The sequence below is a fragment of the Haliotis rubra genome, unplaced genomic scaffold (genome assembly GCF_003918875.1).
Source record: "Haliotis rubra isolate DU_JTF1 unplaced genomic scaffold, ASM391887v1 Scf47, whole genome shotgun sequence".
NCBI lineage: Eukaryota > Metazoa > Mollusca > Gastropoda > Lepetellida > Haliotidae > Haliotis > Haliotis rubra.
Window position 1 is genome coordinate 2476001 of NW_025767157.1, and position 23657 is coordinate 2499657.

Sequence of the window (23657 nt, forward strand, 5' to 3'; positions counted from 1 at the left end):
AGTAGCTCCACCTTGCCAGAGGACCGTTCATCTGCTTCTTACCAGAGACCATATAATAGATTATATAGTGTCTGTTCTTACATGTTAGTGGCTTGATGAGGTGTGTAGCAGCACATGGAATTGTCACCGCCCGCATGGAAGGGAAGTTTGTGTACAAGGACAGTGTGCACACAGTAATGATAGCCTCAGATTCTGCACATACAGAGCGGAAGGTCGTGGGTTCGATCCCCGACCACGTCATACCAAAAGACAAGGACTGGTCGGCTCGGAATAAGTGTCTGAGTGGGGTATTCATGCTTCACTGCGGCATGGTATCTCAGTGGGCTAGCACTATAAAACCAGCTTAAGTCTGGGCTAGTACAAGCAGCCGCACATACACATACACATGCATGCGCGTCGTCATATGAGCGAAATATTCTCAAGCACGATGTAAAACCCAATTTCACCTCGCCTCACCTCACCTGTACATACAGCTTTAGCGTTCTAACATGAAACTCTCAAAATGAAACAGGTCTATGTGAAACTAGCCAACAGCTTATCTATATCCTTCCATAGAGATTAATGGTTCAAAAATTTGTCTCTAGCAACCGAACTGTTTATAAACCATGAAGATCTGGGTGAGAAATGGTATTCAGCAACTCATGCTTGTCGTAAAGCCGACTAGAGGTATCAGGTAGTCAGACTTGCTGACTTGGTTGACATGTGCCATCGTATCCCAATTTTGTAGTTTGATGCTTATGATGTTGATCACTGGATTGTCCGGTCCAGCCTTGGTTATTTACAGACAGCTGCCACATAGCTGGAATATTGCTGAGGGCAACAAACAAATTAACAAAAAGCTGCGAGTAAGGGGTGACTTGGTGGATCAGGTCGATATGATTAGGGACTTGTTTTTCTGCCCTGGTGATGGGGATTGTTGATCAAACTGTCAGTCACGGGATTGTCTGGTACAGTCTCTATTATCACTTGTCACTCTGTTACAGCTGGAATATTGCTTTGTACCATAATGAACAACAAACCAACAAAGTGTACTATATTGAGAGGGATAAGGAGGTAGCCCAGCGGTTAAAGCGCTGGCTTGTCTCGCTGAAAACCTGGATTCAATTGCCTACATGTTACAATGAGAGAAGCTGATTTTTGTTGTCATCGCTGGATGATATACTCGGAACAATGCTCTGTATTATGATGGTTGTGTACATTGTAATACCATTATGAAGCAGGTGATACACACAACCGGCAGGTGATATATATCTAGGAAGCATGATTAGTGTTATCAAACATTATCAGCTTTAGATAGGTTTCTTTTTTTGTCCGTTTTAGTGTGTGTGATCGGAAGGTATTGCTTGTTTTAAGGTACAGTGTTGAGATTGCCCTGCTTTACCTGCTGTCATGCACTACCTGTATCAGGTATGTAGAGATCCAGGTCACAGCCATGGATCAATACTATACCAGCATCAATATTGTAGGTGCAGTGTAGGCCTGACATTCCTACCCTACTGTTGGTGTAGCAAGCCCCCCACTTACTCGGTTATTGTAACATCTGCCTCTGCTTATGTGTTACCATGGAAACCTGTTGGCGAGAATTTTCTGTCTTTGTTACGAAATTGTTAGTGGGTACCGTTGTTGTCCCTCATTGCAGCTTTGTGGGAGGGTTGGTGGAGCATCCGCCACCTGTCAGCTTACCTTTAGAGTCCCTTCACTTTGTCTTCCGCTAGTCATGGCTTGCTGTCACAGTAGGTTTCCCATCACGACAGCTGTTGGCCTACTGGACTTGACCTAGTATGAGCTGTTTTCTTCCTCCCTCCCTTCCCATCCTACGTCATTACAGTCTGATGTTGGTGGCTATCCCACATGTACCTGTCTGGGTCGAGAGGTGTCCAGTCCACATTCACAGTATTGGTGGTGAGGTGTCTAGTCCACTCTCATATAGTTGGACAGGTGCCCAGTGCACACTCATATCGGTGATCAGGTGTCCAGTCCAAACTCGTATTGGTGATCGGGTGTCCAGTCCAAACTCGTCTAGGTGGTCAGGTGTCCAGTCCAAACTCGTATTAGTGGTCAGGTGTCCAGTCCAAACTCGTATTAGTGGTCAGGTGTCAAGTCTACACTCATCTAGGTGGTCAGGTGTCCAGTCCACACTCATATTAGTGGTCAGGTGTCAAGTCCACACTCGTCTAGGTGGTCAGGTGTCCAGTCCACACTTGTCTAGGTGGTCAGGTGTCCAGTCCACACTCATATTAGTGGTCAGGTGTCTAGTCCACACTCATATTAGTGGTCAGGTGTCCAGTCTACACTCGTCTAGGTGGTCAGGTGTCCAGTCCACACTCATTAGTGATCAGGTGTCTAGTCCACACTCATTAGTGGTCAGGTGTCCAGTCTACACTCGTCTAGGTGGTCAGGTGTCCAGTCCACACTCATATTAGTGGTCAGGTGTCTAGTCCAAACTCTCAGATTAGTGGTCAGGTGTCCAGTCTACACTCTGTCCTAGGTGGTCAGGTGTCCTTGGGAGTCCACACTACCTCCATGATGGAGTGTGTCCTTGGTATCCAGTCCACACTGCATGTGCCATTAGTCCACTCTCACCTGGGTGATGGAGGTGTCCTTGGAGCCGGCTTCTGTGCAGGTGCCTGTTCACACCTACCTCCATGATGGAGAGGTGTCCTTGGGAGCCTTCGGCCTCTGTGCAGGTGCCATTAGTTTACACCTACCTCCGTGATGGAGAGGTGTCCTTGGGAGACTTCGGCCTCTGTGCAGGTGCCATTAGTTCACACCTACCTCCATGATGGAGAGGTGTCCTTGGGAGACTTCGGCCTCTGTGCAGGTGCCATTAGTTCACAAAGTGTTCCACATTCCCATGAGTCAAATTTTTTATTTATTGCTGTTGACAGATTGTTTATTTTAAAATATATTATATTCATAATGTTCCTTAAGTTCAACAATAGCATGGATAAAAATGCAGGTAAAAATGTGACATTAGTACAGGATGTGTATGGAGAGCCGGTGATGCAGCCTGAAGTAGCGCACCCTTACTGAATGACCTGGCCTACATGCCACATGTTCTGCCTCGTACATACTCTACATTCCCATCCCAGCTTAATTCCACAGATGACAGGTTGCACACTACATCGGCAGCTTGTTTGCTGATGAATATTCCATTTATTACAATAGATCTATAAAAAATACAACTATATGTAGAAAGAGCATCATGTCAAGTGATAACATCACAAAACCGCTGAATAAATTGTTAGATCAGCATTCAAGAACTTGATGAGCCAGTGAAGACTTTTAGGTTGATAACAGTGTAAGAATCTACACCAAAACCTGGCTCTATGTAACAAAGGAATTGTTGTCCATAAAATCGTATGCTTCATTATTAACCTCTAAATTGTCTTAAGAAACTGTATTGCATTCAGTCTTCTATGAATTACCATAAACCCTGTACATCGCCTCAGAAACTCTGTGTATTGCCTCACTGAAGCCTGTTGACTTGCTGCCATGCATTTATTGGTGTGTAACGGTGGAGTAGCCTGGGAGAGTGGTTAAAGGGAGTATATTGGCTCCTCATGCCAAAGGTACAGGGTTTGATTATCCCCCCACATGGGCACATTGATGTTATCCCCCAGAGTTGCTGTCCCCCAGTATATTGATATTGCTGGAATATTGCTAAAAGTATATTGATGTTATCCCTCCTGGGAAACTCAGTGTCAGTCAGTGCTGCCATACCAGCATTTATTGGTGTGTACAGGGAATATTGATGTTATCCCTCCCCTGGGAGAGTTGCTGTGCACAGGGAGTATATTGATGTTATCCCTCGAGTGTTCACAGGTAATATTGTTGATTGCTTGTGTAAGATAGACAGCTCAGGTGTGATGATATGCTTGGTTTGCTATCAGTGATGATTGGTATGTGACAAGTCCAGACAGGTGGACATTGGTTCAGATGTCATGTACAATCAAATGGTGCTTGTTTATCAAGGTAATTGGCCCTGTTTATGTTATCTTTGTATGTTAAAGTACACTGTAGTAAATTGGCAGTTCCAACAGATTTGATTCAAGTCATTAGAACCTGCTTTCTCAGACAGCTGACTAATATGTTATGTTGTATATTCATTTTTGTGTTTGTGATTGCTGATTACCTGTACTACATAGAAACACATTTGACATGTATTCCTAGACCTGTACGATAGATTACAGACTGAAGCATGAATCCTACTCAAGGAGATTAGAGTAGTTGGCCCTTGTTACTGAGTGAGGTGGTGTCACTTGAACAAATTCTTTGTCCTTTGAAATGATAAAATGTCTTTCATATAAGCATTTTGTGAAGCTTTTTCACTTCTACAGATATGTGTCTAGGATTCTGAACTTGGAGACATTTTTAATTCCATTTTCATGTATTTTTTTTCCTGAGACTTGGGCCCGTAAACACCTTGGCTGGAAGTTCTAAATGACAACTTTAAGTGGTCAGTCCTGGGTTATGTTCCTCAAAGTGTTTGGTAACTCCAGGATAATCAGAACTCTTTACTTGACTGACACTTTTACCTGTCATACAATCACTTTATGGAGCAGAGCCCAAGTCTACATGGTCTTGGGCTAGTCATTGTGGCCTACATGAGACTAAGACACTGCCCTGTTAATTATTAACTACTCGACTGATACACATCACTATACAAGATAGACAAACAATGTTTGTTTGAATGGGTTGAGCTGAACATGATGTGACAGCCAAAGTGCGCAAGCCTGGTGTCAGTTAGTGCTGTTAGTGGTGACTCTTCCAGGGGGATTTATGAGCTTCTAACACTAAAGACAATGAATGCCAGTCTCCATGTACTGATCAACAGCCCCACTGTCATCTTTATGGGTCATTATTGTCGGTTAACTGATCCATACATATATGACAGAGTGAAGCTTTTGCCAGTTACGAGTGACCGACTATATTGTCAACTTTGACCGTAAGAAAGAATATTATACAACTTGCTTAAGGTTTGAATTCTGTCCTGTTTTAGCAACTGATAGAGGAACAAGGACAGAGAGGAGGTGCAGGGTTCTTGTCATATTTTGGTGCACTATTTGAATTTAAGGACTGTTTCGATTGGTTATTTCATTTTCTGCACTACTGTTTTCATATGTTTATGACAGACAACACTGGCCTTTTATGATTGACTATACCATTGATCATGGCGATGTAGTTTAGAACATTGATTGCAGAGTTAGTAATGTGAGAAGATTTGTTGTGAAATCGATGTGTCAGCCCTGTACTGTGGTGGTATTTGTAATGTTCCCAACAGTCCCGCACTGTAGCTGGTCTATTGATGGCGGTAAATGTGTGGGTGTTCACTCAGCTCAGATTGATCAGTCATAAGTGAATTATTGTCATTCCATGCAAAAACTCGTCCATTAGTCAGTAACTTACTCTATTTAAGGTGCTGTCATCAGAATGTTAACTATATTCACATCTATTGTGATCTGCTTGATCGAATCGTATGACACTTAATCACGATAATGATGATGGTTGGCGTACAGTGACTATATATGTGGTGTGTATTTACCACCAAATTCCAGATCCTTGTGTCATGTCGCGCGCACATTCTTGTGACGTACACGTCATTTGTTTATTATATGTATCCGATGGAATTTGTACTTGGCACTTCCCTTCATGAGAGATCTTGCTCATGAAGTATCTTTTACATGAAGCCATGAACGTGCTTCTGTCTCTCAAATAGAACAGTCTTAAGTTTTTCTTACACTTGTGAAAATCGTGTTCTGTTGATTGAGTGAATGTTGTTTTGCTGCACACTCAGCTGTAGTTCAGCTCTGTGGGGTGTGTGGAACATAAAGCAGGCAGCAAGAAGACCAGTGTTTGATGGTCGAACTGTGACGTGAGTGATTTTGCTCCACTGACCAATATTCTGTAATGGTTGCAGATGATGAAGTCAGCATCAGGAAAAGCAGGTTATGACCCATGTTGATGGACACTAACATGAGTGAATGTTGTTTTGCTACACTGAGTGATGTTTCAGCTCTTGTCATAGCTCTAGTCAGTGAAAGGAAAAGCAGTTTTTGATCCATGTTGATGGACACTAACATGAGTGAATGTTGTTTTGCTACACTGAGTGATGTTTCAGCTCTGTCGTAGTCACTCAAGTCAGTGAAAGGAAAAGCAGGTTATGACCCATGTTGATGGACACTAACATGAGTGAATACTGTTGTTTTTTGCAACACTGAGGGATGTTTCAGCTCTGTCGTAGCTCTGGTTGATCTAGCCTCAACCTTTGAAAGCAGTCTTTGATCAGGGTATGTTGATACACAATTCGTCAGGTTTTTAGGCCTTTTCTGACAGAACATGTGGTTGAGTTTCAGGTGTCCCTGATGTGGTAGTCATGGTTGGATTCCTTGTGCTGTATTTCTCAGCTGGGGCGGTGGGGTAGCCTAATGGTTAAAGTGTTGGCTCGTCACACCGAAGACCCGGGTTTGAATCCCCACATGGGCACAATGTGTGAAGCCCATTTCTGGTGTCCCCCGCCGTGATGTTGCTGGAATATTGCTAAAAGCAGCGTGAAACCAAACTCAGTCAGTATTTCTCAGCTATGTCCCTGCTTGGGACGAGTAAGTCACAGGGCTTATTGGAAAGCGGGTATTAGGTGGTCAGAGTGGCAGCTGAGTAGGGGTGATGAGGTCACTGAGCCGTGACCCTGCTGATTGGGATTATACCAGCAAATACAGCTGGAATATTGCTGAGCGCGGCGTAGAAGTGAATTCACTCACTCGCTATTCCAGCAAAATGTCACTAAGCGATGACCCAGCTGAGTAGGATTATGCCAACATTAGGATTACACCCACAAAAGGTTATTTGTTCTTCAGAGTTAGTTATGCTCATACTTTCAAACACAAATACACACTGTGCAGATTCCAGTCCTCTTGCTGGTTATAAGAGCAAACTTCCTCACTCATTCACTCTCTCGCTTTCTTGATCATTTTTGACTTTGATTTTGTGTTAGTGCTACTCTGAGAAATATTCCATAAATGTTATGGCATTCTGTAAATAATCCCATGTGAAGCAGGCGAACCTGTCACTGATATTATGAACACACTCCAAGGTCTGTATGGTGATGTTCACTCAGGCCATATAGTCACGTTGCACGACAAGCGTAAGCTGCCGGGGACCAGTTCCAGTGCTGGCTTCTCTAGTGCTAGACTCTTGTTACTTTGATAATAACAAAGATGTACAAAAAGGTATGTAACCTTGTCATTTATGGTAAGCTATTTTGGAGACAAATACTGTTGTGTTTATTTACTTTTTCATCTTCCCTGAAATTTGTTATGAACAAAAAGAACCTATTGTAACTTCAAACAAGACTTAAGTTTCACTTTCATATTGTGAGTTTCGTATAGGAACTCAAAACTGTCTTGTGTAATGACACTATCAGATTCACAAGCAGTAGTGGGTGGAGCCAGGGCGGCCTAGTGGGTGAACTGTTCACTGTAAATGTGACAGATCTAGGTTTGATTCCAGACAGTATGTTGCCTAGTCCCTGGAATTTTATTACTTGAATTTGCTAGCGTTGACATTTGGACCATACTCTCTCCATAGAAGATGTGAGAGCACTTCACTTAATCAAAAAGATGGGAATGAATCACATGTTTTAGTCCATCCATGCACTAGGACAGGACAGTCAATTTCTCACAGTATCACCTGGTCAGTTGTAAACTTAAAATGGTTTTTACGTCTAGTTAAATGACAGAAAATAGGCATCACTTTCAGGTCTTTGCTGCATTGGATGTGGTATTTCTACTGAATCTGGCATATTGATTGTAGACATGAAACAAGCACCTGTCAATATACCCACAAGCACCACCAATGTACCCATAAGCACCACCAATATACCCATAAGCACCTGCCGATATACCCACTAGAGCCATCAATGTACCCACAAGCACCTGCTGATATACCCACAAGCACCTGCCACCTGCCGATAAACCCACTAGCACCACCAATATACCCACAAGCACCACCAATATACCCACAAGCACCACCAATGTATCCACAAGCACCACCAATATACCCACTAGCACCTGCTGATATACCCACAAGCACCTGCCACCTGTACCGATAAACCCACTAGCACCACCAATGTACCCCAAGCACTAGCACCACCATTATTGTAGCACCACCAATGTGAAGCACCCAATGATACAAGCCCACAAGCACCTGCTAGCCTGCCAATATACCCACACCCCAGCACCACCAATATACCCACATCAGCACCACCAATATACCCACAAGCACCACCTATGTACCCACAAGCACCACCAATATACCCACAAGCACCACCAATATACCCACAAGCACCACCAATATACCCACAAGCACCACCAATATACCCACAAGCACCACCAATATACCCACAAGCACCACCAATGTACCCACAAGCACCACCAATATACCCACTAGCAGCACCAATAGTACCACCAATATACCCACTAGCACCACCAATATACACAAGCACCTTCAATATACCCACTAGCACCACCCAATGTACCCACAAGCACCACCAATGTACCCACTAGCACCACCAATATACCCACTAGCACCACCAATGTACCCACTAGCACCACCAATGTACCCACAAGCACCACCAATATACCCACTAGCACCACCAATATACCCACAAGCACCACCAATATATCCACAAGCACCACCAATATACCCACAAGCACCACCAATGTACCCACAAGCACCACCAATGTACCCACTAGCACCAATTAATGTACCCACACAAGCACCACCAATGTACCCATTAAGCACCACCAATATATCCACTGTAAGCACCACCACCAATGTACCCACAAGCACCACCAATATATCCACTAGCACCAGCACCACCAATACCCCATATACCCACAAGCACCACTAATGTACCCACAAGCACCACCAATGTACCCACAAGCACCACCAATGTAGCACCACAAGTACCCACAAGCACCACCAATGTACCCACAAGCACCACCAATATACCCACTAGCACCACCAATATACCCACAAGCACCACCAATGTACCCACAAGCACCACCAATGTATCCACAAGCACCACCAATATACCCACAAGCACCACCAATATACCCACAAGCACCACCCAATGTATCCACAAGCACCACCAATATACCCACTAGCACCACAAATATATTCCACTAGCACCACCAATATGTACCCACTAGCACCACCAATGTACCCACTAGCACCACCAATATACCCACAAGCACCACCAATATACCCACTAGCACCACCAATGTACTAGCACCACCAATGTACCCACAATGCATAGCACCCACCAATGTACCCACTAGCACCACCAATGTACTCCACAAGCACCACCAATGTACCCACAAGCACCACCAATGTAATATACCCACCAAGCACCACCAGCACCATGCAATATACCCACTAGCACCACCAATACCCATACCCACAAGCACCACCCAATGTACCCACAAGCACCACCAATATACCCATTAGCACCACCAATGCCCACCCACAAGCACCACCAATGTAATCCACAAGCACCACCAATGTACCCCCACCAGCACCACCAATATACCCACAAGCACCACCAATATACCCACAAGCACCACCAATATACCCACAAGCACCACCAATGTACCCACTAGCACCACCAATATACCCACTAGCACCACCAATGTACCCACAAGCACCACCAATGTACCCACAAGCACCACCAATATACCCACTAGCACCACCAATATACCCACAAGCACCACCAATATACCCACTAGCACCACCAATATACCCACAAGCACCACCAATGTATCCACAAGCACCACCAATGTACCCACAACCAATGCACCACCACCAAGTACCACAAGCACCACCAATGTATATACAATGTACCCACTAGCACCACCAATGTATCCACAAGCACCAGCAATATACCCACTAGCACCACCAATGCCCACATGCACCACCAATATATCCACAAGCACCAATATGCCGCCAATATACCCAGAAGCACCACCAATGTACCCACAAGCACCTGCCGAGCACAGCACCAGCAAATACCCATAGCACCACCCAAGCACAAGCACCCAATATACCCACAAGCACCACCAATGTACCCACAAGCACCTACTGATATACCCACACGCACCTGCCGATGTAACCACATTATGACATTGCTTCAGAATGTTTCCTTGAGTTGTACTGCTTGTATGCTAGAAGAGATTGTTTATTTGCCCAGAAGATACAGTATGGTTGGATGTTGAAATTGTTTTCTAGTGAACTATGCTTGTGGTGTCAGTGAAATCAAACAAATGACAGTTTGCAAATAGTTTGTATCCAAAATCTAGTAAAATTTCTTCTTGCCTGGTAACATCAGCTTATGCTTGTCCATAAATGTAGACTAAAATGTAATGAAAATACTACCATAAATACTTGTTTGGGCCGAAAATGCAGTCTTCAAATGTCTGGGAACAGTTAGCAAGGGACTTGTATTTTGTCATGTTTAAAGTTATAGATGTCTTTTTCAAAAGTGGCATCTCAAAGCCAAAGTTCTCCCAACAAGACAGTTTATGGTTTCTGAATTTAGGCCTGGTATAAGTTTAATGGAATGTCGATGTGACATGACTCAATTTTTGGCCATTTTGTGTATGAATGGGGCTAGATAGCCTGGATTTTATTTTTGCCTTAATTGAATGATAAGCGTGTAATGGTGAGAGAGTAGAGGAAATGTCATATTGACACAAGTGCATCATGGGAGAGATTGTATAACAGCCAGGAGCTGCAGCTATTTGGGCTGTGTTGACTTTTACATACACTGGTGGAAGTCGCACACTTCTTCACGATGAGTCACTTTACCTAGAGACCTGCACCATGTAGACTTGCTACCATCTACCCTTGGATATATACAATGTACTTGCTACTGCTATTTGTGATCAGACATACACAATGTAGACTGACTACAACTCTTTATGATCAGACATTCTCAATGTAGACTTGCAAGAACTCTTTATGATCAGACATTCTCAATGTAGACTTGCTATGGCTCTTTATGATCAGACATTCTCAATGTTGACTTGCTAGAGCCCTTTTTGATCAGACATTCTCAATGTAGACTTGCTAAGGCTCTCTATGATCAGACATTCTCAATGTTGACTTGCTAGAGCTCTTTATGATCAGACATTCTCAATGTAGACTTGCTAAGGCTCTTTATGATCAGACATTCTCAATGTTGACTTGCAAGAACTCTTTATGATCAGACATTCTCAATGTAGACTTGCTAAGGCTCTTTATGATCAGACATTCTCAATGTAGACTTGCTACAGCTCTTTATGATCAGACATTCTCAATGTAGACTTGCTGAGCTCTTTATGATCAGACATTCTCAATGTAGACTTGCTAAGGCTCTTTAGAACTCTTTATGATCAGACATTCTCAATGTAGACTTGCTGCAGCTCCTTATGATCAGACATTCTCAATGTAGACTTGCAAGAACTCTTTATGATCAGACATTCTCAATGTAGACTTGCTAGAGCTCTTTATGATCAGACATTCTCAATGTAGACTTGCTGCAGCTCTTTATGATCAGACATTCTCAATGTAGACTTGAAAAAACTCTTTATGATCAGACATTCTCAATGTAGACTTGCTAGAGCTCTTTATGATCAGACATTCTCTATGTAGACTTGCAAGAACTCTTTATGATCAGACATTCTCAATGTAGACTTGCTAAGGCTCTTTATGATCAGACATTCTCAATGTAGACTTGAAAGAACTCTTTATGATCAGACATTCTCAATGTAGACTTGCTAGAGCTCTTTATGATCAGACATTCTCAATGTAGACTTGCTGCAGCTCCTTATGATCAGACATTCTCTATGTAGACTTGCTGCAGCTCCCTATGATCATACATTCTCAATGTAGACTTGCTGCAGCTCTTTATGATCAGACATTCTCAATGTAGACTTGCTGCAGCTCCTTATGATCAGACATTCTCAATGTAGACTTGCTGCAGCTCCTTATGATCAGACATTCTCAATGTAGACTTGCTACAGCTCCTTATGATCAGACATTCTCAATGTAGACTTGCTGCAGCTCCTTTATGATCAGACATTCTCAATGTAGACTTGCTAAAGCTCTTTATGATCAGACATTCTCAATGTAGACTTGCTACAGCTCCTTATGATCAGACATTCTCAAAGTAGACTTGCTACAGCTCTTTATGATCAGATATTCTCAATGTAGACTTGTTACAGCTCTTTATGATCACACATGCACAATGCTACTTCTACTATATTGGACCCGTTGATTGTAGTCATGGTGCAAAGCACCTGCTGGTATACCGCACTGTAACATTACTACAGATAGTTCCTACAGACACCCCCTACCAGACATTCGAAGTCTGCCACCATGTCTGCTTACCTGCCTGCTATTTACATGACTTAAACATAGATTGAGTTTGGTTATTAATTAAAGTGTTGAGCTGGTGGTTCTTTAGGCATTGGGATTGTGATTATTGAGGGGTATTTAAGGGTTGGGATTATGGTTCTTGATGGGTATTTAAGGGTTGGGATTGTGGTTCTTGAGTATTTAAGGGTTTGGATTGTGGTTCTTGAGTATTTAAGGGTTTGGATTGTGGTTCTTGATGGGTATTTAAGAGTTGGGATTGTGGTTCTTGAGTATTTAAGGGTTGGGATTGTGGTTCTTGAGTATTTAAGGGTTTGGATTGTGGTTCTTGAGTATTTAAGGGTTTGGATTGTGGTTCTTTGAGGTGCATTTAAGGGTTTGGATTGTGGTTTTTGAGGTGTATTTAAGGGTTTGGATTGTGGTTCTTGAGGAGTATTTTAAGGGTTTGGATTTGGTTCTTGAGTTTTTTCTTGGGTTTGGATTGTGGTTCTTGAGTATTTAAGGGTTTGGAGTATTGTTCTTGAGGGTATTCAGGGTTGGATTGTGGTTCTTGAGTATTTAAGGGTTGGGATTGTGGTTCTTGATGGGTATTCAAGAGTTGGGATTGTGGTTCTTGAGAGTATTTAAGGGTTGGGATTGTGGTTCTTGAGTATTTAAGGGTTTGGATTGTGGTTCTTGAGGAGTATTTAAAGGGTTGGGATTAGTATTTGGTTTTTGAGGATTATTTGAGGAGTTTGGATTGTGGTTTCTTGAGTATTTTTAAGAGTTGTGGATTGTGGTTCTGGATGATGGTTCTTGAGAGTATTTAAGAGTTGGGATTGTGGTTCTTGATGGGTATTTAAGAGTTGGGATTGTGGTTCTTGATGGGTATTTTGAGTATTTAAGGGTTTGGATTGTGGTTCTTGAGGAGTATTTAAGGGTTGGGATTGTGGTTCTTGAGTATTTAAGAGTTGGGATTGTGGTTCTTGAGTATTTAAGAGTTGGGATTGTGGTTCTTGAGGAGTATTTAAGGGTTGGGATTGTGGTTCTTGAGTATTTAAGGGTTGGGATTGTGGTTCTTGAGTATTTAAGGGTTGGGATTGTGGTTCTTGAGGAGTATTTAAGGGTTTGGATTGTGGTTCTTGAGTATTTAAGGGTTTGGATTGTGGTTCTTGAGGAGTATTTAAGGGTTTGGATTGTGGTTCTTGAAGGGTATTTAAGAGTTGGGATTGTGGTTCTTAGTTCTTGAGGAGTATTTAAGGGTTTGGATTGTGGTTCTTGAGGGTATTTAAGAGTTGGGATTGTGGTTCTTGAGGAGTATTTAAGGGTTGGGATTGTGGTTCTTGAGGAGTATTTAAGGGTTTGGATTGTGGTTCTTGAAGGGTATTTAAGGATTTGGATTGTGGTTCTTGATGGGTATTTAAGAGTTGGGATTGTGGTTCTTGAGTATTTAAGGGTTTGGGATTGTGGTTCTTGAGTATTTAAGGGTTTGGATTGTGGTTCTTGAAGGGTATTTAAGGGTTGGGATTGTGGTTCTTGAGTATTGAAGGGTTGGGATTGTGGTTCTTGAGTATTTAGGGTTTGTAAACAAAGGAGAGAAAATTCAACAGTTGTAAAGAGAGAGAGTGAGTCACTGTCACCCACCCACCGTACCTCATGTCTGTTCTGGTTTGTACCACAGGTCGTAGCTAGTTACATCTGCCCGGACTGACTCAGTCAATATTTATGTCTACATACTGCCTTTATCTCTCGTGTCAATACCAGAAATGAATGGATGCAATACAGGGAATGGTGTAAATCATTTTACTGTCAGTTTTTCTCAGGCTCCTTCATGTAGTCACATTCACATAGACATGTGTCACTGCGTGCTGTGTCACCCTGCCTGAATCAGGCCTAGTAGTAGATACAGTGAAGGGCTCAAGTACCAGATACTGGGTGTGGACCATTTTAATGGGACAGGTTTTTACATGGGAAAATTATGTCGTTGCAAATAGTATTTTTTACAATGACAGTATATTTTGTGCTCGTATTTTTGTCCTGATATTTGTCAGTAGTAGGTTCTGTTTTATGGGGTTTTCATTTCATATGTATGGTATATCTTTTGTCTGTAGCAAAATAAAATTTGGGAGAATATAATTGTCAGGATGATTTTTTTGGAGTTAGAAACTAATTGTTGTAAGCTACTTTTAAAGTATTATGTGTATTTTTTGTTTATAAATTTCATACATATCTACTGTATTTGGAGAAAGAGAGAATTGAATGAGAGTGAAATCAGATATTAAATTTTTATTTTTGTTGCAGGATATTGCCAGTAAGGGGCTCAAGATGTGTAACAACCGCAGTGTTGAGCTGGCAATCGAGAGCATCCACAAACTGCTGTGTCAGCAGAAGGAGGGCAAAAATGGAATCACCAAAGGTAAACTACACTACTGTTAAGTGTCCTGTGAAGGAAGCTTTACCCACATGGACTTCATTATCTATGGGGGCCGTGGGGTAGCCTAGTGGTTAAAGCGTTGGCTCGTCACGCCGAAGGCCCGGGTTCGATTCCCCACATGGGCACAATGTGTTAAGCCCATTTCTGGTGTCCCCCGCCGTGATATTGCTGGAATATTGCTAAAAGCGGCGTAAAACTAAACTCAGTCAGTCAGTCAGTCAGTCATTATCTATGCACAACTGTGTTATAGTTCATTAGAACCAGTCATGTTATGCAATGAAAAACAGTGATGAACATTGAAATTTGAAATACAATATTCAATTTAGTGTTTCAGTTGAATGTATTTCAAATTAGCAGTTGCCACTTTGGAAGACTTTACAGACAGAATTTTGTATTTATTTAGAAGACTTTAGACATTAGACTTTAGACTTCAGATACATGGAAATATTATTGAGATAACCATGATGAAAATATCAATCATTGCTTTGCTGTATAAAAATACTGGTGTAAATCCGGTTTCCATTCTTTGTTCTTTATCTTCAAGAAAGTAGCTGAGTTTATTGATTAATACATGTACTTTAGTGTATATTCCCGGTTGTAATAAATGTTATATTGTACCCCCTGCTTCATGTGATGTTGCTACAATGTGTTCTTTGTTTCTACAGGTTATAGTGGGTACAAAGTACATCGGAAACCCAGTTTCTCCAGTAGCCCTGCAGCATCAGACACAGGAAGTGTCCGGTCGGACAGCCCAAGTCTCTCTAGCCTCGGCCGCCAGTACCAGGAATCATCACGCCAACAGACCACGATGATGAACGGTCATCAAACCCCACCCCCACCCCCACTGCCGCCACGTATGCCAATTGTGTCACATACCCCACCCCGTGGACAGACACCCCCACCCCCTGGGCCACAACCGCAGTCTGACTCAGGGGGCAGTATTGGACATCCCTCCTCTGTGCTCAGCTCTGGTCAGTCAGGAAACCAACAAGTTGTCATCACCCAGGGCCATGTGAAGGAGATGATTAAAATCATGGGTAGAGAAGGGGGTAGTGTAAGCAGACAACAACAGCAACAGCAGCAACAACAGCAGCATCAGCATCAACAAACAATGTACCGCACAGGGCAGTATATTCACCCCCAACAATCAAGTCAAATCAACAATGGGCCAGTGACGCCGCAGGGCGGCATGAGTCCGGTGCCGTCTGGCAGACCTCCAGTAATAATGCATAATGGACAGCCACAGACTGTGCCGCAAAGTGCCTCAGTGACCCAGCAATTCAAAGGTTTAACAATATCGCAGAATGGGGCGAATGGTAGCAATGGGAACACAAGGTTAACTATAAACTTTTCCCCTGGCCATCCGCGACCGCCCTATTCCCAGCCCCAGCCATCCCGCTCCACGGTAGTGCATATTCAGGGCAACCCTACTTCCTCGTCCTCCTCTTCCCATATTCCAGACTATTCAGTGAATGAAACTCAGATAACTGTCAAGAATGGAACGTCACAAATGACAGGTGACAATGTGCAGATTCACTTCCCCAAGAAGGTGGCTGCACCACCAGTATCGGCCGCCATGCGTGCATTTGATCAACGACATGCACCAATTATTATGCAATCAGTGAAAAGTGAGAAGGTGACAAAACCGCAGCCACAAACGGCCACAGGTCCCATGTCTCCCCCCAGTCAGCCCACCAGCTCGTCAGGGGGGTCCTACATATCATCTGTTCAAGCTCAGATCAACGCACACCAGTCTGCTCAACCACCACCTCTGCCACAGAGCAAGAACACTCGCAATGTGGAAATTCAAATCACACGAAACCCTCAAAATGGAGGGCATTATATTCCTGACCAGGTGGCACACCTTCAGCAGCAACATCAACAGCAACATCAACAGCAACAGCACAGACCAACAATTAAGATTCAAATTGCAAACAACAAGAGTCAACAGCAGCAACAGCATCCGTACGCTCCCAACCACTGTCAAAGTGTTCAGATACCTAATTTCGGACATAATTATGAATTTTACTCTCGGTCAGCTTCTGACACTCCTTCTACTCCACGTTCAGATTCTCCTGTGTCGAGGACAACCAACCAGTCTCCTTCTGTGTTATCGACTACTTCTACTCCTTCAACAAACTCTGATGTTCCCGATAAGCCACCTCCACCCTACCCAGCGTGGTATCCGTCGCACGCACATTTACCACAAAGTCAGCCTCCCATTCCGCCACGCATTCCTCTAACGCCACATGCAAAACCTCCACCACCCCCACCCCCTAGCAGTCAATTCCAGGCACACATGGGGTCAAGACCACCCCCTCTTCCTCCACATATGTCTTCCCAGTTTCAGCCAGTGCCAAGTATGTCCCCCTCCTCACAGCCTCAACCTCCAGGGCAGTTCATGTCCCAGGGTCATCACTTCTCCGCAATATCGTCACAGACGACGCCAGTGGGCATCTCACGGTACCCTCCCCCGGCACCTGCCACGCCCACATCAGACTGCTCAAGTTGTCACCATACATCAGAACAAAATGATGAAACAGACACTGAAACCATTTCCTCAGATACCAGTACTAGTATATCACAGGAAAAACACAGATGCATGTCTCCTATTCCAGAGAGGCGACCAGATTATCGAGAACGTGACCGTTTAAGAAGTGACACTAAAGTGCGGAATTATTCGCCTCAGGCATTTAAATTCTTCATGGAACAACATGTAGAGAACGTACTGAAGTCATATCAGCAGCGTCTTCATCGACGGATGCAGCTTGAGAATGAGATGACCAAAGTCGGGTTGTCAGAGGAGGCCGCTCGCCAAATGAGGAGGATGCTCACCCAAAAAGAATCCAACTACATTCGGTTAAAAAGAGCCAAGATGGACAAGTGCATGTTTGAAAAGATCAAAACACTTGGTGTTGGGGCGTTTGGGGAGGTTGCGTTAGTGCGAAAGAAGGACGTAGCAACACTTTATGCAATGAAGACGTTACGAAAGAGTGATGTGTTAAAACGGAACCAGGTTGCTCATGTGAAAGCTGAACGTGATATTTTAGCGGAGGCTGACAATGAATGGGTAGTTAAACTGTATTACTCATTCCAAGATCGGGATCACCTGTACTTTGTGATGGATTATGTTCCAGGAGGAGACTTAATGGGACTGCTCATTAAGTTTGAGATTTTAGACGAACCTCTGGCAAGGTTCTATATTGCTGAGTTAGTATTGGCAATAGAAAGTGTTCACAAAATGGGATTTATTCATAGAGACATCAAACCAGACAACATCCTAATTGATAAAGAGGGGCATATCAAATTGACTGATTTTGGTTTATGTACCGGATTTCGATGGACCCACAATTCCAAATACTATCAAAAAGGTGAGTGTTCTCTTTTGGTGAGTTTGCTCTTTCAGAACATGTTGTTTAGTGTGTATTGATCATCAATGACCCAGTCATCTCAGGTGATTAAGTTAGTAGTGCAGAGTTGTGTCCCTTGGATATAACTGCCAGCTATCCTCATGGGTTTGATTCCTGGGTTGCCCCAATTATGTTTCTAGGTTCATCAGCACCAAATTCTTGCTTGTGGGTTTCACCAGAGATGTAAACTTCTCATAGCTGCATCACTTCTGGCTTCCTTCCACATTATGGTGCCGTGCCTTGCTTTAACTGGAATACTGTTCAAAGGGGCATTAAAACCAACTCACTCACTCACTTACTCACTCACTCCAAGTGTATTTTCAACCACAAGTCTTCACACCGGGTAATGGTTATTCCCACAGTAAATATCAGTAGTGATCCTTGTGATATCAAACAAGTTATGGTACTCACTCACTCACTCACTCAAAGTGTATTTTCACCCACAAGTCTCCACATCAGGTACAAATTATGGTATTTCAGTGCTACTTAGTGGAAACAGTGGCATGCTCAGACATATATAGATGCAGGTTTTGCATTCATTAAGTGGTTAAAGAAATTAGTTAAATCATCATTTCTGGTACTCATCTGAGAGGGTCACACTCAACAACTATGACTGGACCTTTGAGAACTGCATCCTTGTCATATGAGGTTACGAACAAGACCTGTTTATCCTCGCTGACTTGGTTAATGCATGCCATTTTATCCCAGTTGTATCAATCGGTGTGTGTGTGTGTGTGGGTGTGTAAGTGGTTAAAGCGTTCGCTCATCACGCTGAAGACCCAAGTTCGATCCCCACAATGTGTGAAGCCCATATCTGGTGTCCCCTGCTGTGATATTGCTGGAATATTGCTAACAGCGGTGTAAATCTATACTCCCTCACTCATCAATCACTGAGGATGGCTGACAGAGACTCCATTAATTACAGACAGCTGTGATCTAACTGGAATATTGCCAAGTGTGGTTATTTATCCCAGTTGTATCAATCGTTGCTCATGCTATCAATCACTGGGCTGGCTGGCCCTGACCCCATCAATTACAGCCGTGATGTAACTACAACGTTGCCAAGTGTGGTTGCTCTCAGCGGTATTGCAGCTATATGGCGGCGGTCTGTAAATAATCTAGTAAGACCAGACAATCCAGTGATCAACAGCATGAGCATCGATCTGCGCAATTGAGCTGTGTGGGGCAATGAACAACAAAATAGTAACATCAGTGTACTGAAGCAGGTGCATTTGACAGAAATGTTACTCATAACAATGTATATAATGACTAGCAATTGTATGGATTACAACTTCTTTGATCTGTATATCACAGATAGATATAGATCCTTATACCATTATCAAGCTTGTAATCCATACAATTGTAACTTTGTCATAACCCAACTTCTAAAGAAACCCCCCACATGGGTACAATGTGTGAAGCCCATTTCTGGTGTCCCCCGCCGTGATGTTGCTGGAATATTGCTAAAAGCGGCGTAAAACCAAACTCAGTCAGTCAGTCTAAAGAAACCTATCATACAAATATTAAGAAAAATATGTTTGTTGTTGTGGACATTCTGAATTTCACCAGATATACGACTCAAAAGAGGTTAGGGACTGACAGATTCCTTTCACAGCTATTGTGTCATGCCATGGCAGGGGATTCTTAACCTCCCAAGGAACCGCCAATCCTGTCAAACCACTACTGCCATACTCGTGGTATGACTGATACAGTACAATAGTAATATGAAATAATAGGTGGTCCTTAACGTCTTTTGTTGAGTATGTCTCACTCACTCACACACACACATGTGGTGCATTTATTTATTCCTTTATGTTCCAGCTAGGTAGAGTGTCCCATTAATTTCTGAAGGGTTTTAAGGTGGCTAGCTAGAGTTATAATGTTGTGTTGTCATGAAAATACTTATTGATATACCTGTTGTGTTGTAAGACTGTCTTTGTACCAATCATGGATTTGACGTGGTGTCAGTTGAAATTTACAATGTGAATTCCAGTGATGACAGTATTGTCAAAACACACAATCCAGCATTGTCCTCACTGGATGTTGTATGTTGGAGAAGAGTACTTGCATAGTTCTCCATTGTTCTACTGTTGCTCACTGAAGGAAAGTCAGGACACAATGTCCAACAATGTAGTAATAATAGCATTTAACACACCCTGCCACCAGGCCCTGAACACAAACAACTAGTGTTGGGTGGGGGATATTTGACATTATTACTCCTTGTAAATGTCATTACAGCCTTGTGGAGACAAGAGGTCACTTTAGGTCCATATTTGATGTGTGGTAACAGGTTCAGTTTCAAAATGATGAATTAATATGACAGCTAAGATGTTTCCTGTCTTTGCATATCTTGTTGGACCTCAAATTGTACCTTCATTACAGACATTGAAGGTCATTCAAAGATCATTGAAGATTCTTAGGTTCTATCAGTTGTTTAGTAGATAGGATGCATTGTGATGATTTGCTTAATGGTTTACATGTTATGACTTAATGTTCTCTAGTAAGAAGTTCCATGTGGTCACTGTGACATGAAACACCAAGTACTCCATGTTTTAGGTGGTATCACTAACACCTCACTCTGCTTGCTAGTCCTTGGGATTGCTTTCACCGATTCCCAAATTTAATTTCAGTTGAAATAGAATTATGTTATGTTACAGGAGCTTTTCCTGTATAAAGTTTTGTCATTCCATTTTTAGTGGGTTGTGTTAAACGTGTTCAGCATCTTTTTCTTAAAAGTGTGTTGCTTGTGTTGTTGTTTATAAGTGACCTAACACAATTGTTTCCTTGTTTGGTCATCTGCAGTTGTAAATCCTGTTCGTTCCAAATGCTTTAAATTTAAAAATCCCCTGCTTGCTATTTGGTGGGACTAAAATGGGATCGGATGTATGGATGGACGGACGAACTTGCATCATCATTCACTGGTGTTCATAACATCAACCACTAGCTGGCCTGGTATACACTGATGTATTTACAGGCCACTCTGAGGCTGCAGTGTTGGACAAAATAGTCTCATCTGAAGTCCTCCTTTATCATTTCCAAATAAGGGTGAATATATTGTCACATTAATACCCCAAGTCAATTCAAGGTTTGTCTCAGTATCCATGTTGTGATGGTCAATGCCTTTTGATGATTAGACAAGTTATACTTGCAGCAGCTAGTGGTCCAGTGAAGGTTGTTCATGTATTGGTGACTTGTGGTAGACGCGGACACCAGAAATAGACATACGTGACTCCATTCACAGTTTGTTTCCCACATGAACATATGCTGTCGCTGTGATTAATATAGCAAACAGTATCTCCACTGTTCATGAAAAACTAGAAGTATGAAACCAGATGCACCTTCCTCCTAGCTGACTTCAATGAAGGCCGTGTGAACTCGTGTCATGGGCCTTTGTTGTTTGTCAGCACTGAACCCTTAAAAAAAAACAATTGATGTGATGAGCATATGCATATTTTATTTATAATATGTTCGATATTACTATGTTTGCGTCTTGGTCCATATTAACCTTTATCAGGTGAAAATGACAGTTTAGTGAAAAAGAGAGCTTGCATACCAGTGTCTTCTCTTAACTGATCTCTTTAGAAGGATTGCCGGAATTTGAAGGTCAAGGTCACAGCTTATGCAAATAACTTGAAATTTTATCATCAGATATCGACTAAACTAGATGTACATGGTCATGTTGTTGGGTAGATTTTTGTCCAAGGTCAAGGTTGCTAGGTTCATGAAATGGAAATATTCATGAATAATATCTGAGGAAGTTACTAACGTGTCAGTGCTGTAATGCATGTGGACACACATTTAATGATTTATTGCTGCAATATATGGCTTTTGTAAACCTGTGTTGAATCTCATTCAGGAAAAGCAGGCATCACTTGTGCTTATATGTGTTAATATGTATTTTATATGTGTTAATATGTATTTTCTGAAGTGAAATTGTTTATTTTAATGTTTTCATTTGTGCTATTCCAAAATCAAGCATTGATCTTAAATAATGAATAATTATAGTTTTGATGTGAATGAAAACCCAAAGTCACATGATAATAACCTGCTTTTATATCTGAGGACAACAAAACCATCAGTGTTGAGCACTGATAGTTTCAGTCACATTTCTCCAATGTGTAGAAGGTCAGGTCATGATTTCAATATGGAAAGTTTACAGTATGTTGGATGTTGATGTCTTTGTCCTGCTTGGTCCTCACTGTTTGCCCAAAGTCAGTTTACTTTTCTGTTTGGGAGTGGAATATTCATGTTAAACTGGTGTAGAAGGTCAGAGGGTAGACTAAGGCTTAGTCTCAGAATATATATAATTTTGATAGTAACAAACAAGCCCATTTGAATTGAAAAGGAGCCCTAGGGAGACCAGAGATTCAGAACCTGGGGAAATCTAGACTTGCTTCGTTTAGGGCTTTAGCACTACAGGGAAGGCTAGGCTGTAGGGAAAATAATGTGGCAGAGGACAGCAATGGAGATCACTACACATAAGACTTATAATTATATTCATGATTGATAGAACAAAATTGTATTCTGTGTGGATTTGTCAGTGTTATATGTCATGTTGTTTATGATTATTTCACTAACAGGGATTTCTCATTGTAGGACGTGACACCAAACCTTTCAATATCATCATGATCATCGTGCACTGTTTGCAAACAAATTCCATGTTAGGCACATCATCATCTAATTATTAATTCAATCCAACTTGGGCCTCTATACTTGTTATACCCTGATATGTTTGAGTACAGCTGATCATTTTTAAGGAAAATATCAAACTGTGAAACATGAACAAGTTTGAATATATGCACAGGGGTGGAAATAACTTTAAAATTGCTAGTGTACTCCGGTACAGTGGCACATGTAAAATCACTTGCTCTGATAGTTTTTCCACTATACCGGCCATTTTCTCGTTGATTTTTTAAATAAACAACATAATTAACATCGGAAAGTCAACTGGACACCAGTACAGCATATATACAAACTTGCTTGCCCGACAGAAGAAATCACTGGACTCTGACGTCAGGCAATGGGTTATTTCCATCCCTGATGCACTTGATTTAGGAGTTGAATGGCATACACACACTGGCTGTGACTCCTCTATCAGTGTTCAATATGCATGTTAAGGCTTAAATAGGGGGCTTATGACAACTATTTCATGTGGAATGGGAGAAATCTGATGTTTCAGATTTTCGATAACTTGACACAAGTAAACAGGAACAACATTTTGGTATAGATGCTAACACCGTTATGAAGCTAGTAAAGGTGTTACTGTTAGCATCTACACCAAAACGTCGCATCCATTGCAGGAAATATATTGTCTATCCATACCTGCTTCTAAATGTCACTCAAAGAAGTTGACACAAGTATTTCAACCTGTGGTGGGGTAGCCTAGTGGTTAAAGCAGTTGCTCATCAACCTGAAGACCT

The 23657-nt window shown here is 42.2% G+C and overlaps 1 protein-coding gene across 1 annotated transcript in view; it reads left to right on the forward strand.

Annotated features, from left to right (window-relative positions):
- Window positions 1-23657, forward strand: part of LOC124290623 (serine/threonine-protein kinase LATS1-like) — a 47807-nt gene that overhangs the window by 19248 nt on the left and 4902 nt on the right. The window contains exons 3-4 of the mRNA XM_046727389.1: window positions 14695-14809; window positions 15493-18198. Coding sequence (XP_046583345.1) covers window positions 14695-14809; window positions 15493-18198 — 2821 coding nt within the window. The remainder of the gene's footprint in view (window positions 1-14694; window positions 14810-15492; window positions 18199-23657) is intronic.